The sequence below is a fragment of the Lates calcarifer genome, unplaced genomic scaffold, assembly GCF_001640805.2.
Source record: "Lates calcarifer isolate ASB-BC8 unplaced genomic scaffold, TLL_Latcal_v3 _unitig_998_quiver_2285, whole genome shotgun sequence".
NCBI lineage: Eukaryota > Metazoa > Chordata > Actinopteri > Centropomidae > Lates > Lates calcarifer.
This window is the reverse complement of record NW_026118143.1, coordinates 1-17,373: the sequence shown is the minus strand read 5'-3', so window position 1 is coordinate 17,373 and position 17,373 is coordinate 1. Positions and strand designations below refer to the sequence as shown.

Genomic DNA, 17,373 nt, shown 5'->3' with positions numbered 1-17,373 from the left:
AATGTCATAGTATAGTAAGATATGTCAAAATAATGGTCAAAAAAATGTCATAGTATAGTAAGGTATGAAAAATGGTCAAAAAATGTCATAGTATAGTAAGGTGTCAAAAAGCACAAAAAATGTCATAGTATAGTAAGTATGAAAAATGGTCAAAAAATGTCATAGTATAGTAAGGTGTCAAAAACCACCAAAAAATGTCATAGTATAGTAAGGTGTCAAAAACGGCCAAAAAATGTCATGATAGTATCAAACGCAAAAATGTCATAGTACACTGCGTGGTCAGTGTTGACAAATGCCATACTGTCTCTCAAAAGTAAGAGGTAATCTGTAATATTAGGAATAACAAGAACAGGGGTAGTTTTATGTAGTAAAATACAATCGTTGGGTAGACAATTGACCTTTCTTTTTCTTCTTTAAAAAACTCTAACCCTAACCCTAACCTCAACCTCTGGCTAAAAATATTCACATTCATACAATAGTAAAGAGACTGGCAAAATATTCAGTGTTCAGAAATATTTATTTGAGTAAGAGTAGGACAATCCTTAAATAGTCCCACAACGGGGAAATTCAAAAATAGAAAAAGGCATGATATAAACAAGACAAGACACAAAACAAGATAAAAATATATAAATGTTATAAACAATGAACAGTATAAACAGGACTATGTACACAGTAACAGTTTGGATCTGAGTACTGACATTGGACATGGTTTAAAAATATTAACTATAACTAAATAACTATAAACACTAACTATAACTATAAATAACTATTTATTTAGCAAAATGACAAAAACAATTATCTAACCTGACCTACAAACACTGTTAGTGTGCGTGTCTGTGGAGAAAGGTAAGATGGCTGCTTTAAGATAGTTCCTTTGCGTTAAGCTGCATGTCACAGGCAACAAAGTGAAAAAATGTCATAGTATAGTAAGGTAAAGTCAAACTGAAAAGAATAAACTAACAATGATATTCTGGAAATGTTTTCATGTCTGTTTCAGATACACGGGGGAGAAGGAGAGAGGGAAAGGGAGTCAGTGCTCTGTGTTGCACAGATGATGTAAAGCTGTTTGTGAATTACCTGGAGGCCTCTGTCCTGATTTCAGATAACTTCACTGTTGGAAGACTCTCTGTGATCGTGGACGATGTGGTGGACGAAGTGGTGACACCTGGAGGAAATCAAGGAGAAACATACAAAGGAAAATGATCAATACTCTACTACCTATTCCTCATCAACAGTTTAACCATGAACACACAGAGAAATATTCAACATTACAGCTGAACCACAACATTTAACAAACATTAGAGGCTGCTTCAGAAAATCAACAGTTGACTGTCATCACCTCCTGAAGAACCAACAACAACAAATATTTGAGAAAAAGTCAAATGATTATTGATTGTGTGTCTATCAACTAATCACTGAAGCAATCATGTATGTTACTGTGAACTGCTCAACAACAATAAACACTATCAGTTGAATACAGGATTTTAACTTGTGTTGTTTCTTATACTTCAGTAAAAAGTCAGTGTTTCTTCCACCACACAGTCACAGAATCATTATTTCACATTTCAACCTCCTTCTTATTGACACATATTTAAAATGTCTCTGTTTTGTGTTGTTTTCATTTAACGAATAACAACCAAATTTACAAAGGTCTCACCAGCAGCTTATGTGAAAATAATAAGTGAAAAAAGTAAAGTGTAGAACTGCTCGTTATAAACTGTGAAGATATTTTTAAAATCACCCCCTGACCAACAGTTAAAGTTAACACACTTATGAACGACTCACTCCAATATTTTATTGTAGAATTGATAGATGTGTATGGTATAGTCTAGTGTGTCTAGCACATACACACAATTAAGAATTTCTGATCATGTAGGATCAAACTGAAATTTTCAGTCCTATTTTAATTGATCCTTAACAATAACATTTGACATTTTCACATCTATTGTGGATTACTATTACTTCTGCATTGCTTTTATATCACAGATTACTTTTACTGTTACTTCTAATATTAGATTGCTTTTACCATTACATATTACTTTTCTTATTACATGTTACTTCTATATTTACAGATAACTTTTACTGTTGCAAATTACAGCTAGTAACAGATTACTTTGACTATTTCATCTTAGTTCTGATATTGCTAATTACTTTACTATTACTTCTATTGATACAGATTACTAAACATTATTTTTTATATAGCAGATTACTTCTATTATAACACTTTTCTGATAAACTGAATACTGAACATAAACAGTTTAATGTCAGTGCTCTGTGTTGGACAGTTGATGTAAAGCTGTTTGTTAATTACCTGGAGGCCTCTGTCCTGGTCTTGAAGAACTTCTTCACTGTATGAAGACTCTGATCATGGACAACGTCTCTCTCGTCTTTGACAAGGTCTCTGCGATCATAGACGACGTCTCTGATCGTGGACGATGTCTCCCTCATCCTCAACAATGTCTCTCCGATCATGGACCATGTCTCTGTGATCGAGGATGACGTCTCTGTGATCGAGGACGATGTGGTGGACGAAGTGGTGACACCTGGAGGAAATCAAGGAGAAACATACAAAGGAAAATGATCAATACTCTACTACCTATTCCTCATCAACAGTTTAACCATGAAAACACAGAGAAATATTCAACATTACAGCTGAACCACAACATTTAACAAACATTAGAGGCTGCTTCAGAAAATCAACACTTGACTGTCATCACCTCCTGAAGAACCAACAACAACAAATATTTGAGAAAAAGTCAAATGATTATTGACTGTGTGTCTATCAACTAATCACTGAAGCAATCATGTATGTTACTGTGAACTGCTCAACAACAATAAACACTATCAGTTGAATACAGGATTTTAACTTGTGTTGTTTCTTATACTTCAGTAAAAAGTCAGTGTTTCTTCCACCACACAGTCACAGAATCATTATTTCACATTTCAACCTCCTTCTTATTGACACATATTTAAAATGTCTCTGTTTTGTGTTGTTTTCATTTAACGAATAACAACCAAATTTACAAAGGTCTCACCAGCAGCTTATGTGAAAATAATAAGTGAAAAAAGTAAAGTGTAGAACTGCTCGTTATAAACTGTGAAGATATTTTTAAAATCACCCCCTGACCAACAGTTAAAGTTAACACACTTATGAACGACTCACTCCAATATTTTATTGTAGAATTGATAGATGTGTATGGTATAGTCTAGTGTGTCTAGCACATACACACAATTAAGAATTTCTGATCATGTAGGATCAAACTGAAATTTTCAGTCCTATTTTAATTGATCCTTAACAATAACATTTGACATTTTATGCCTTACTGTACTATGATATCTTTGAGATTTTTGACGTCTTACTAAAACAAGACATTTTTACTGCTATTTTGGATTACTATTACTTCTGCATTGCTTTTTATATTACTGATTACTTTTACTGTTACCTCGAGTATTACTGTTACCATTACATAATACTTTTCTAATTACATATTACGTCTATATTTACAGATAACTTTTACTGTTGCAAATTACAGCTAGTAACAGATTACTTTGACTATTACATCTTAGTTCTGATATTGCTCATTCCTTTTACATTACTTCTATTGATACAGATTACTAAACATTATTTTTTATATAGCAGATTACTTCTATTATAACACTTTTCTGATAAACTGAATACTGAACATAAACAGTTTAATGTCAGTGCTCTGTGTTGGACAGTTGATGTAAAGCGGTTTGTTAATTACCTGGAGGCCTCTGTCCTGGTCTTGAAGAACTTCTTCACTGTATGAAGACTCGGATCGTGGACTACGTCTCTGTGATCGCGGACAATGTCTCTGAGATTATGGACAAAGTCTCTGTGATCATGGACAATGTCTTTGTGATCGTGGACGATGTCTCTGAGATCCTAGACGCTGTCTCTTTGACCATTGACAATGTCTCCATGATCGCGGGCAGTGCCGTCAAATCGGTGACCCCCGTCTCCGCCGATTCTATCGCAAGGTCTCTACGAAGCATGGGACAATGTCTCTGATCATGGACAACGTCTCTCTCGTCTTTGACAAGGTCTCTGCGATCATAGACGATGTCTCTGATCGTGGACGATGTCTCCCTCATCCTCAACAATGTCTCTCCGATCATGGACCATGTCTCAGTGATCGTGGACGACGTCTCTGTGATCGTGGACGATGTGGTGGACAAAGTGGTGACACCTGGAGGAAATCAAGGAGAAACATACAAAGGAAAATGATCAATACTCTACTACCTATTCTTCATCAACACTAACCATGAAAACACAGAGAAATACATAAATAAGTGTAGAACTGATTGTTAAAGATATTTTTAAAATCACCTTTTGACCAACCGTTAAAATTAACCCACTAATGAACAACTCACTCCAATATTTTATTTGTAGACTTGATATTGTTTTGTACAGTGTAGTCTAGTGTGTCTAGCACATGCACAGCACAACACAACATAATTAAGAATTTCTGATCATGCACAATCAAACTGAAGTTAAGATATTTTTCAATCCCCTTTTGACTGATCCTTAACAATAACATTTGACATTTTCACATCTATTGTGGATTACTATTACTTCTGCATTGCTTTTATATCACAGATTACTTTTACTGTTACTTCTAATATTAGATTGCTTTTACCATTACATATTACTTTTCTTATTACATGTTACTTCTATATTTACAGATAACTTTTACTGTTGCAAATTACAGCTAGTAACAGATTACTTTGACTATTTCATCTTAGTTCTGATATTGCTAATTACTTTACTATTACTTCTATTGATACAGATTACTAAACATTATTTTTTATATAGCAGATTACTTCTATTATAACACTTTTCTGATAAACTGAATACTGAACATAAACAGTTTAATGTCAGTGCTCTGTGTTGGACAGTTGATGAAAAGCTGTGAATTACCTGGAGGCCTCTGTCCTGGTCTTGAAGAACTTCTTCACTGTATGAAGACTCGGATCGTGGACTACGTCTCTGTGATCGCGGACAATGTCTCTGAGATTATGGACAAAGTCTCTGTGATCATGGACAATGTCTTTGTGATCGTGGACGATGTCTCTGAGATCCTAGACGCTGTCTCTGTGACCATTAACAATGTCTCCATGATCGCGGGCAGTGCCGTCAAATCGGTGACCCCCGTCTCCGCCGATTCTATCGCAAGGTCTCTACGAAGCATGGGACAATGTCTCTGATCATGGACAACGTCTCTCTCGTCTTTGACAAGGTCTCTGCGATCATAGACGACGTCTCTGATCGTGGACGATGTCTCCCTCATCCTCAACAATGTCTCTCCGATCATGGACCATGTCTCTGTGATCGAGGATGACGTCTCTGTGATCGAGGACGATGTGGTGGACGAAGTGGTGACACCTGGAGGAAATCAAAGAGAAACATACAAAGGAAAATGATCAATACTCTACTACCTATTCCTCATCAACAGTTTAACCATGAAAACACAGAGAAATATTCAACATTACAGCTGAACCACAACATTTAACAAACATTAGAGGCTGCTTCAGAAAATCAACAGTTGACTGTCATCACCTCCTGAAGAACCAACAACAACAAATATTTGAGAAAAAGTCAAATGAATATTGATTGTGTGTCTATCAACTAATCACTGAAGCAATCATGTATGTTACTGTGAACTGCTCAACAACAATAAACACTATCAGTTGAATACAGGATTTTAACTTGTGTTGTTTCTTATACTTCAGTAAAAAGTCAGAGTTTCTTCCACCACACAGTCACAGAATCATTATTTCACATTTCAACCTCCTTCTTATTGACACATATTTAAAATGTCTCTGTTTTGTGTTGTTTTCATTTAATGAATAACAATCAAATTTACAAAGGTCTCACCAGTTGCTTATGTGAAACTTTTAAGTAAAGTGTAGAACTGGTTGTTAAACACTGTAAAGATATTTTTTCACCCTCTGACCAACAGTTATAATGAACACACTTATGAACAACTGTCTCCAATATTTTATTTGTAGGTTTGATATTGTTTTGTACGGTTTAGTCTGATGTGTTTGATATTGTTTGGTGAGAAGAGCTACAGTCAATTTGTCCACAGACAAAACACTGACAACTATTTACTGATAGTTACCTCTTTAAATATACCATGAATGCAAAATATTTGGAGGCAGAAAGAGAGAAGCGTGAGAATTAGAGAGAAAGAGACAGTGAGAGAGACATTTAACAACGTTAAATGACCTGGAATAGACACAAAACTACAAAGACACAACCACAAAGTGGTTGATGATGCAACCCCACCACAAATAGACACACAATGATCACATCGACTTGTTAATCCGTCATAAACTGACTTAAAATGACCAAGATGGCGCACAAACTTACAAAGAAGCAGTAAACTGCCTGTAAAGTAACTGTAAATACATGCAAATGGAGTTGTAAACAGACAAACTGACTACTAAACAGTTACAACCCTCCACAACTCATGGCAGGAACTCTTTAGTCACAGAAACACAAACACACTTTAAACCACGCAAATAAAAAGGAGGGAAAACCCCCAGATAGGTCATATGAAGATAAGGCTAATGCTAACGTTCGACGCTAATGCTAACGCTCGCTACTCATGCTAATACTAACACCCAGGTTTAAAACAGCCAGACAGAGACGCAAAATGATATAAAATGACCACAAACCGATGAAAACGACTTACCCACGCGATTTAGATGACTGGAAATGGATATAATTACAAGGCAATGCTAATGCTAACGCTCTCTGATAACACTAATGCTAACGCTAGCCACTAACTGTTTGCTTACCTTCGCCCCGTTCAGCGTCCAATCTCACTCGTTTTCGACAAAAACCATCAGCTCCAGGGTTTGTTTTAGCATCTAGACCTCTTTGTTAACGCCAAAAAGCAGCTCCAGAGTTTGTTTTAGGGCCCAGACCTCTTCATTAACGACCAAAAAGCAGCTCCAGGATTTGTTTCAGTACCCAGACCTCCCCGGTAACGGTGTTCTCTCACAGTACTAGCAAACAGAGGCAACTGTCGAAACTTGGTTTAAATCTGTTTTCCGGCGTCGTTTCTCCGCCCCCTCTTCGCTCCCCCCCCCAGAAGCTCACGGCCAATGGCGAGGTACGTTGCAGCCAATGACGACATACGCACGCTGAATGGTTGGTTGGTGCTGCTCCGCCTCTTGCGCCTCTGATTGGTCCAATCAGCGGAAGTTGTTCTCTCAAAATAATAACAGCAGCTTTGACCGTGTTAAGGAAGCTTCTCCGACACTAATCAAGGTGAATTAAATTACTATTTTCTCCGCTCCATGTTCTTGCGGAAATCATCATTGAATTATTAAACTGTTTGGGTTTACAGGTGACAATTTGTAACTCATTAAAGATTATAAAATGTAACACCACCTTCACGTAAGGTAGAGAGGACAAGGTACAAGAAAATAGGTGCCGTGTAAAAGATTTACATTATTATTATTTTAAAAAGTAAACTTTAACACACACTCCTGTTGTTCAGACTGTATTGTTTATTTGTCTTAAATGTTCTTCAGGTTGTTCTTAAATCAATAACATAGACATTTGAACCTGTATTATTTGTCTTAAAATTTAAAGTTGCGATGTTAAAGTCCGTGTTTATTCAGTGCATTAAAACATGGTGTTTTATAGCAAGACTGCCCAGGAGGAAATGATCAAATCACAAGGTTTAGAAAAATATCTCTGTTGTCCTTTTTGGTAGCAGTTAATTAGTTGATGCAGTTCAGAGTAAACATCCACAAATAAACAATAATAAACTACAATCTATTCATTTCACTGTTTAGGTAGAAAAATAAGAGATTTTTGCAGCTTTTACAAAAACAGTAGCAAACTGTAAATTTCAGCAACAGCAAGAAACCGTTAATTTTACAGTAACATAATGAAAACAGAAAAATCTATTTAACAGTGTATGTTTCCTGTTAAATATTCCCCTGAACACACACCAGCACTGATTTTGTAGTGATGCCGAGGGTAGCTCAGGTTTTCCGGCTCCACTCTGGTTCTCGTGGAGGGATGTAGTCCTCGGAAAGCTGCTTCGGTGTCGCCAGCGTTTCAACTCGAGTAGTTGCCACGGCTTTCCTCGCTGCACTTGAAATCTGTTTTTACAAATAATGATATTAGAAGCTTCTTGACAGATGTGTGGCACATAATGTAAAATATAATGACAGTGACCTCAGCAAGAAGAAAGTGTTGAAGGCATTTAAGGAGAAAATGCCAGAGAAAACTCAGAAAGTAATGACCCAAAACTCATGTCTTAAAAGCTCTTAATTATACTAAATAAGAACCAGACGACAGATCATAAAGACGTTTGGCCAATAAACATCTGGAAACTGTACACAAGCAGAGAGTGCATCAAATAGTAATTTGGCTGATGACAATGATTGGAAAGTTCCATAATTTATTCAAAGAACTTTTCATCTTGTTGAACTTCACAATTTATGACAGAAATTTGGTTCAAACGGCTGGAAAATATCTGTTTTCTGCTTTTATGTTTGTTACAGCTGAGACAGTTTTAGAGGACTGTTATCCTAAAGTAACAGCTTGATATTAATGAATTTTGAGTTTTCTGAGATGCTCTTACAGTCCAGATTGATTCCTCCGGACGTCCGAGCTCGTAGCAGATGTTGCTCTCCTTCAGTCTGGGCAGAGACAGCTGGACCAGTCGCTGAGAGAGTCGAGCTCTTCTGGACGCAAAGGACACGATGGAGGCGACGCTCTGTGGATCAAACGGAGGAAAGATGTTCAGAGAGTTACAGGTCTGAAGACGGTAAATCAGACTTTTAAACATCAGGTATTAAAACATGGCTGGGAGAGAGAAGGAGATGGAGAGATGGATAGAGGGAGAGAGAGAGAAAGGGAGAGAGAGAGGTGAAGAGGGAGGGAGAGAAAAAGAGAGTGAGAGAGAAGGGAAGAGAGGGAGGGAGTGAGGGAGAGGGGGGCAAAAAGGAGGGAGAAACATAGGGAGAGAAGGAGGGACAGAGGGAGAGAGGGGGAGAAAGAGAGAAAGGAAGAGGGAGGGAGAGGAAAAGTGAGGGAAAGGAAGAGAGATGGAGAGAAAGAAAGAGAATGAGTGAGGGGGAAGAGTGGAGGGAGAGAAGGAGGGACAGAGGGATGGAGAGAGAGAGGGAGAACTGGAAGGAGAGACAAAGAGGGGGAGAAAGAGAGACAGACAGAGAGGGGGGAGGAGAGAGAGAGAGAGACGGAGGGGGACAGACTCACCTGTCTGTCGCTCCTGAAGTCTGGATGGTTCAGTTTGGGGTTGGAGAGCTGCAGCAGTCGAGGTGTGATCACAGCAGCTTTCACTCTGGGGTCGATGTTCCAGATCGGACAGTTGTTCTCACACTGAGGAGTGTGAGGAGGCCTGTGGGGAAGTAACGAGAAAAAAACAAATATTCTCTGAGAAAAAACTCACAAATTCATGAGAAAAAGGTTGGTGCTTTTATTTTTAAAGGGCATCTCTAATCTGTTTAATTCTAGAAGGGGAGGTATTTTTATCTGCCATGTGTTTTGTCTGGTTTATTTATTTATTTCCCTTTTTTTTGTGTGTGTGTTGTTTCTTTGGAGGAACAAGATGAGAGGTTTATGTTTCATCTGCTGGCGATTATTATTATTTTGTGGAGCATTAAAACAGAAATCAGTGTAACGTCTACTATTTAAATTACAAAAACAAACATTTCATTTTGTGTACAGAATATAAACCCCGGCGGGATGAATCTCTGCCCGTGTGCCCAACAACAACACCAACAACAACATGTTCTGCGGCTGCTGCGTTCAGGGGTTTATAAAAAGACTTCCGCGGCTGTCTGCGAACGTCCCAGGGGTCCTGAACTTTGGACAATCAGCTCCATTGTCTCAGCTCCTCACTCTCCCACAGTCTGACACTGAAATAACAGATGTCCAAACGCTGGCTTCCTCGCACACACACAGCGGAGACGTTAGTGTTGGACACGAGCCTCTGTTTGGCCTTCTCATATTTTACTTTATGATATGTTTTTATTCTGCAGCGATTAAATCCTAGACTCTGGTTTGTGCGTGGACCCCCTGAGGCAGAATAAGAGGCTTTGGAGTCACAAATCTGCCAAAACACCGGTAACATGGAGGTCTGCTGGAGAGCTGGATAATCTCTAAAACAGATACCTCAAACGGTTTGTAATGGAGCTGCTGTAAATACTGTCCACATTTCTTATCAGCAAAACAGAAGTTTGATGTGGTAAATGTGTTTCCAAGCTGCTGCCGTCAGTGGAGAAAAGATAATAATCAAAATGCAGTGATGAAAATATAAATTCTAACTGTGGTTTGTACTTGGCAAAGTTACATTTAAAGCTTGAACCAATGTTAAACCAATGATTTTTCCTTTTTTTGATCAGTGTTATTATTGTTTATTATATAAAATGTCAAATTAATCTGATGTCTCAGGGCCAAAGGTGAGTCTGAATATTTTCTGCTGTCCGATCAGTGTTTCAAACCCTCAAAGATGCTTAATTTATAATTATAATTTAATAAAAGTGATAATAATAAGCAAATTCTTACATTTGAGATGCAGAATCTTTACGTTCTTTACTATAAAAATGCAAAAAATGTAAATGTTAAAGTAAAATAATTCATTTTCTAACTGTTATTACTGATATTAAAGATAAATAAGATCCTAATATATCATTTGTATCTGTTTTTTTTTAAATAAACCTATAACATAAATATTTTTGTTAACGTTGGAGAACTGTTACAAATGCACACTAGATTATTTCAGTTTATTAGGAACACCTAGTTAAAACTAATGCTATGTTATTATTTTGTCCAACATATTCAAATCAATAGGAAGGTAGGATAAAGTGAATCAACACCTTTTTAACTTTTTAGTTTTAATAAAAACTGGACATTATACATTTATTATGTAGCTAAGTTAGGCTAACTGAGCGTATGTAGCCTGCAGTTCATTTTACAATATAAAAATAACCTTGTCAGTGCCCTCTAGTGGACAAATAATGACAAGGCTGCCTCAGGAGTGTGTATCATCATAACACACTCGTTTGATTTGGGTTTGTTTAGTTCAGTGTCAGTTTGTCGTCTTTTACCGTACTTCCTGGGAGCTGCAGCTCCTGGTTTTGGGTGTCGACAGACGGATGATGTTTTCGTACTGGGACGTCTTGGAGGAAGGACGCCGGGTCTTCCTGAAGAAGCTCGCCTCCTCCTTCTCCTCCTTCCTGCAGGAAAATGGAAGCTATTATCACATCCATTATACTGTGTGTGTTGTGTGTAATGGAGGCTGGGACAAAACAATGTCTGTAGAAATAAGGAAGAGGGTTGGAGGACAGAACAATGGATGAGTGTCAGTGCTCAGCTGATGACGGAGGAATGAATGGAAAATCATCTGCGCACGCAAAAACATTTAAACTTTGTTAAGCACGTAACTGAGACTGACTCATCGCTGCAAAAACACACACACACTACATTGTGGTTTATTTTGGCTCAGTCCCACACACACTCCTGCCCTGTTGCCACAAATACTCACCGGCACAGCAAACATGGATTAATCCGCCGCTGAAAATAGTCCCCAGTAAATGCACTATACTTCCTCCTTTTTGAGGAACGTTTGTGAGCGTGTGTGAGGAAATACGGTCACAATCTCCCCTTGTGGTGTTGAATAATGGTCAGAAAAGCTGCAGAACATTATGACGTCACCGTGAAGTTGACCTTTGACCTCTGACCACCAAATTCTAATCAGTTCATCCTTGAATTCAAGTGAACTTTTGTGCCAAATCTGGAAAAATTCCCTCAAAGCGTTCCTGAGATATCGCTCTTTGTGGCTGCCTGATTGATTTAAGAATATAATGTAATTTGGTTATTTTAATGTCTTTATATTTCATAAATATTGCCTTTTTCTGACTGTATCTTGCTGAAATTAACTACTTATTTACTGGTAAAGAATGATTATTTTGCACAATCAATTCGTTTGTTTTATTCTTTTAACTGATCAATCACCACCCAAAGATGTAAAATGATATAAAACAGAAACAGAACAACTTCACGTTTGAGAAGCTTAAATAAATAAATGACATTAACAGCTGATCAATTATCTAAATTCTTGATTATTTTCTGTCGATTTAAGTTGCTCAACACAAAATATTTTTGATTAATCGTCAAAGAAAAGCAGCAGACATTCAACAGTCCCAGCTGCACAATCATGAGCATTCTTCTCTGTTTTTATATCATTTAATATTGAATGTTTTCTGTTCGAGCTGCTCAGACAAAGCAGACACTGTGAAGCATTTACATCATAAAACTATAACAGAATAATGAGCAGATTAAAGCGATGATGAAAATAATCCTTATTTACCAGCTGTCACCCATATACAGATATAATACTGTGATATTCCAGAGCAGGAGACGGAGCAGACGATGTTTTGCTGAATAATTAGATTAGAAATTAACAAAATGGACGAGACGTATCGACTGCAGACTGATGTGACTGGATGTGGAGCAGCTGTGTAATTATCAGACACAACAGAGCTGCAGAAACATTTATCACAGACTTTAGTTTTAAACAAATCAGAGCAGAAAACATATTCTGTTTAAGTTCAGCGTCTCCTCTGTGACTCTCTACATGAAACATCCTGATCACTGTCACCATCAGTTCCAGTCATTTCTCTTCTTGCTTCCTCCTGCGTGGGCTCCTGATTGAATTACTCTGCATGCTACTGCGCTTTTAATCTGACAGCTGAGTCAGGAAGCAACAACAATGTATATCAAAATAAAAGCCTCAGGGAGCGAGGAAGGGTTGGAGGATGGATGGAGGGTGTAACTACCACATCTTCTCCTGCTAATTGCTCTCAGGGGGTGATCTCCTCTCGTCTGGCATCAGTCCTGAACATCACTTTACACGTTCCCTTCAGCTTCAGGAAACATTTCCACAAATATATCGATGCAGCAGCAGAAAAAGCCTGTGTACGCTCAGCCCTGCCTCCTCCTCTCTGCTCATCAATAATGACGGGCTACAGTTACCTCCGGTGGTCCTCCCTTGCTGAGAAGTCTCCTTTGTGCTTGGCCAGGTATTGGATTCTTGCGCTTGGACCGGCTCCGAGCGTCGAGGCGGAGAGAGGCCATATCGGCTCCTGGTTGCCCCAGCTCAGCTTCTCACTGATCAATGACAAAACAAAGTTTCCAGATAATCAGCGATGCAGGAGCTGAATAAACATTTTTCCAAATGAAACAAAGATACTCTAAATCAAACGCAATCTCTGCTCATTCCTCGTGCCAGACGTCTGTCTTTAATTATGTTGTTTTTTTAGAGAAAAACCACAAAGGCTCCTGGATTCTTGGAGTGGATTTCACACTGGATCAATGAACAAACATACGATCTGATGTGATGTAACAGCTAAAACAGAAAACTGTAGTGAACAGAGGCCAACGTGACTCTTCTCACGGAGTCAGAGAAGTGTTTGTTTTTACATGAGAGAGACGTTTGTGTGACTCGGCTTCTCACCAAGGAGTCGTAGCCCAAACTGTTTTTGAGGTTTTGTGCTGAGCCAGCTCCAAGATCCTGCACACACACACACACACACACACACACACACACAAAAAAAAAACAAATCAGCATTAAATATGAGTGTGTTTTAGGCGCTCTGAGTCCAGAGGAGGAGGACGAAGATGGCTTCCTGTTTCTGTCGAGGGGGTTTCTACTTTCTGGCACAGCCTCCAGATCTTTCTCTTAAGTTTAAACATTTGGTTTTGAGTTTTAAAACCTCACAGCGACCACTAATCAAAATTAAAACACACGACTGTCTGAGTTTATCTGTGAGTCATTAACAGTGGTTTTCTCATTTTGCAGCAGCTCTGCCTCAAAGAGAACATTTTACAGTTTTAAGGTTCAACTTTTCCTTTAACATCACTCAACAAATTTGAGTGGACAGTTTTTCTGTTCTGTTTGATGCAGATGCATAAATACAGAAGCAGGCCCAGAACTAAAGATGTACCTATGACTGGTTTCAGTTTATTTTCACATGTATTTTCTTCAATTATCATTATCTTACTTAAAACAATGTTTAACTCCATATCAATCATCAACGTACTGAACATCTTTTCTTCTTTGTTCCCAGAATTTCTAAAGAAAGTAGTTGACATGAGTTTAAATTTGTGTTTTACCTGTGAGCTCCTAATATCCTAATAACACTATCTATAATATATAAGACAATTCCTGGGTCTGCTGGATGTCAACACTTGCCTATAAGGGCGAATACAGTAGAATAAAATGAAAATAAAATGAGATTTTATTGATTTCCAGGGCAGATAAGTTACTGTAGCTCAGGCGAGGTAAGAGAAAGACGTAGATAAGCAACTATTTGAATAAAATAAATAACAAAAAGTAAGGAAATAAATAGCTGACAGACCAGAGGTGGAGGTGTTTAACACTACTCATCATATAAATGTGGATTCTGCTGCTATAGTTGTTTCAAACAAATAAATAAACAACTTATGAACACATACATCTACAGAAATACACAAACAGCTATGAAGTATCTATTAGAAATGTAAAGTAGTTGTTGTTGGCTGCATCTGAAAAAGTAAGATGTTACAATGATGTTACGTCACCTGTGTGATGGACCAAATCTGGACTGGACACCTGCAAGAATCAACAACAGAAGAAAGTAAAATATTAGGCGACAAACATCTGTAAACTCTGCTGCAGGTAAGAAAGTTCACCTTGTTTGTCAGAAAACATCTCAGCTCTGACGGCTGGATGTCGTCGACCCGCTGCTCGCTGATGGTGTCACACTGATCTCCTGCTGTCGCTATGGAGCCCGGAGTCCTTGGCAACCAGCTCCACAACTGAGGACTTCCTTGAAACCGGAGTCTGCCTGGTTTGAAACCGTCCATCTTGGCTGTCTCCGGGACTCTGGGGCAGGACGTTAAGAGGAAAGTGGATACGTTGAGAGGTCAGCGGGCGAGGGCGGCGGCTGGTTTTCTACGTTTTTGATCAGATTCCAGGTAGAAATGTGTCAGGATAAAGTTTTTATACAAGGAGACACCGTCCTGCATGTGGACGTGTTCACTACCTAAAATTACAACAAAAACAACGACAATTTACTGGAAACATTTTATTTAAATGTGAAAAACTATTAACAAACTGCGACAAATCTTTTCACACAATACTTTAAATCGCACATTTTGGTTTTGGAAAAAAAATTGGAGAAACTTTGGATGAAAATGAAAAAAAAAGAAGTGCTATTTGAAACTTTTACATTCCTCAGAAACACATATGAAGGCTTTACACAGCAGATTTCATCAAATGAAACAGTAAGAAGATAAAATAAGGAGGAAAAAGCTGTAAACACATAAAGCTGATCCAGAAGAAAAACATAACCTCCTTTTTAAGAAAACTCCCTTTAAATTTAAGACAAAACACATTAAAGTAGAAAACAATGAACTTGTATCATGAATGTTTTTAAAGCTGTAAACTCGACAGCAACACGTACAGTGTTCATTTTTGGTGTCGTCATTAATAACACGACAGTAAAACAGCAGATTATTGGAGCCAGCTGCTTCAATAATGAGCTGTTTTATTTATTTAGACGTTAAATAACTGTGGTTTCCTGCTGGAATTACGCTTCTGAATATTAACGGCACGACAGGAAGCTTCTCTCCCGGAGGTTTTGACTCAGGAGGTTGCACTCAGTGTTTCTGCATGCTGGCGGCCCCAGATGGCAGAAACAAGTCACAGTTTGAAACATAAAAACACCCAGAAACACAGAGTCTGCTCAGGTTTTTGTGTTTTACTTTGACATGTCAGTGAATGCAAACAGGAAATTAACGTTACTCTAAACTGATATGCTTGTTTTTAAAGTTTTCTTTACGTCTTTGTGTTGAGGTATTAAATATTCTGTAGATTGTAACACATGAACAACATCATGATACAGTCCAAATCTGAAAAATAACAGGCTGTGCTTTTACTTTTTTTGGTTTGTTTGCTTGTTTACATTCACTGTGAGAAGAGGAAGAAGCTACGATGCTAACAAACTGTTAGCACCTTGCTGGTGATAAAGCTGTAACCATGTGAGTAACATTTATGGCTCTGTTCACCACCTGCTGGGCCAAAAGGAAAATTAATTTTTGATGAGGATAAAATTAGAAAACAATTTCCAGGAGTGTCCCTCAGCATCAATAAAGATAAGTCTGGGAAAAAAAATATTTATCTGGTTGTTAGTTAACAGTAAAACTAAATTATGTTCTTAAATCCCACCTGTAACGTATCAAAAACAACACTTTTTAATTTTCTCACAAATAAAATAAAAGAGTTTCAGCCGACCTGGTGTAGTGAAAACAGTAAAGTGAAGAAGTGCAAAGAACCAAAAACACAGGATTTAGTGAAAACCACCGACAAACTGCAACCAGAGTGTTTTTTTCTTTCTTTTATCTGCCTTCACAAACCATCTGGGTGATCAGGTCCCGGGCGTCCTGAACGCCTGAGCTCAGCTCCGCCTCGCCCCTCTTCACATGGTACCGATGAGGAACAACCTGCGGTCCCCGACCTCGGACAGGGACAGAGCGTCGTGGAGGTCGGTGATGCTGCAGGCGCCTGGAAGATCCTGGAGACACGAAGAGGAAACGTGAGACTTGGACTCCAAAGATCCTCCTCGTTTCTGTTTGAATTTGAACCGTTCCTACAAACTTAAGTCCACAGAGACTCCGCTGGGATTTATACTCCGTTTGTCTTGGACTAAAGAAGCAGAATCACTGCAGTTTTGAACACATTTCAACTGTGATACGATCAGATATTTCTCACTGACTCTAATGAAGCAAACAAGAGGATACATACTGTATGTTTTCATACTGAATACTTCGTTTAAACAGAGGTTTTTATGATTCAGTGCAACAGAAAATGCAAATAATCAGATTTTGAGAGCATTTTGTAGCAGAACAGCCTTCCCAGTGATCATAACATTAGAGATCAGTGGCTGAAGTTTATTTTTTCTGAGAGTTAATCGTCTGTTTGGCTCATTTCAGCGCTGACTTCTCCACATTTTCCTCTGCGGCGGCCGTCGCCATTTAGTTTTACCAAACTACAATCCGTTAAACTTGTTAGAGCTCCAGAGAGAAACGTGAGAGAGGAGATGTGAAACTTTGGTTCTTAAAACCACAAATATATCTCTACACATTTACTTTACTTACTTACTTCTTGTATTAAAATAACTGTTAATCAGCCGATACTTCTACTTACTTTTGTGCAGTATACTGCACTGTCTGGTACTTGTATTTGTATATTTTTATTTCTTATACTTGTATTTATATATTTTCTTTTCATTGCTGCTGGTCTCTGTGAGCTACCA

General features: G+C 38.1%; 2 protein-coding genes and 1 long non-coding RNA gene across 4 annotated transcripts; all 3 read right to left on the bottom strand.

Moving 5' to 3' along the window:
- Nucleotides 1-785: 785 nt before the first annotated feature.
- LOC127142207 (uncharacterized) lies at nucleotides 786-7,106 on the bottom strand. 2 transcript variants are annotated; one of them, XR_007812690.1, is made up of 5 exons: nucleotides 6,829-7,106; nucleotides 4,943-5,407; nucleotides 3,747-4,211; nucleotides 2,312-2,543; nucleotides 786-1,165 (listed from the first exon to the last, which is right to left on the bottom strand). It is a non-coding gene; the product is annotated as an uncharacterized LOC127142207 (long non-coding RNA). The 2 variants fall into 2 exon arrangements; XR_007812691.1 differs by lacking the exon at nucleotides 2,312-2,543 and having other exon boundaries at nucleotides 789-1,165; nucleotides 6,829-7,104.
- A 425-nt stretch (nucleotides 7,107-7,531) lies between these two features.
- Nucleotides 7,532-15,005, bottom strand: LOC108880990 (theg spermatid protein like). The gene is made up of 8 exons (XM_018672737.2): nucleotides 14,750-15,005; nucleotides 14,639-14,669; nucleotides 13,533-13,589; nucleotides 13,052-13,186; nucleotides 11,125-11,253; nucleotides 9,272-9,413; nucleotides 8,634-8,768; nucleotides 7,532-8,148 (listed from the first exon to the last, which is right to left on the bottom strand). Exons 1-8 carry the CDS (start codon nucleotides 14,766-14,768, stop codon nucleotides 8,029-8,031), a joined length of 768 nt encoding a protein of 255 aa, XP_018528253.1. The 5' UTR covers nucleotides 14,769-15,005; the 3' UTR covers nucleotides 7,532-8,028.
- A 124-nt stretch (nucleotides 15,006-15,129) lies between these two features.
- Nucleotides 15,130-16,635, bottom strand: LOC127138987 (ADP-ribosylation factor-like protein 9; the record flags this gene model as incomplete). Its single annotated transcript, XM_051069445.1, is given in 1 exon segment — nucleotides 15,130-16,635. A coding segment is annotated over 1 exon segment (99 nt), but the record flags the coding sequence as incomplete, so codon positions are not given.
- Nucleotides 16,636-17,373: the final 738 nt, after the last annotated feature.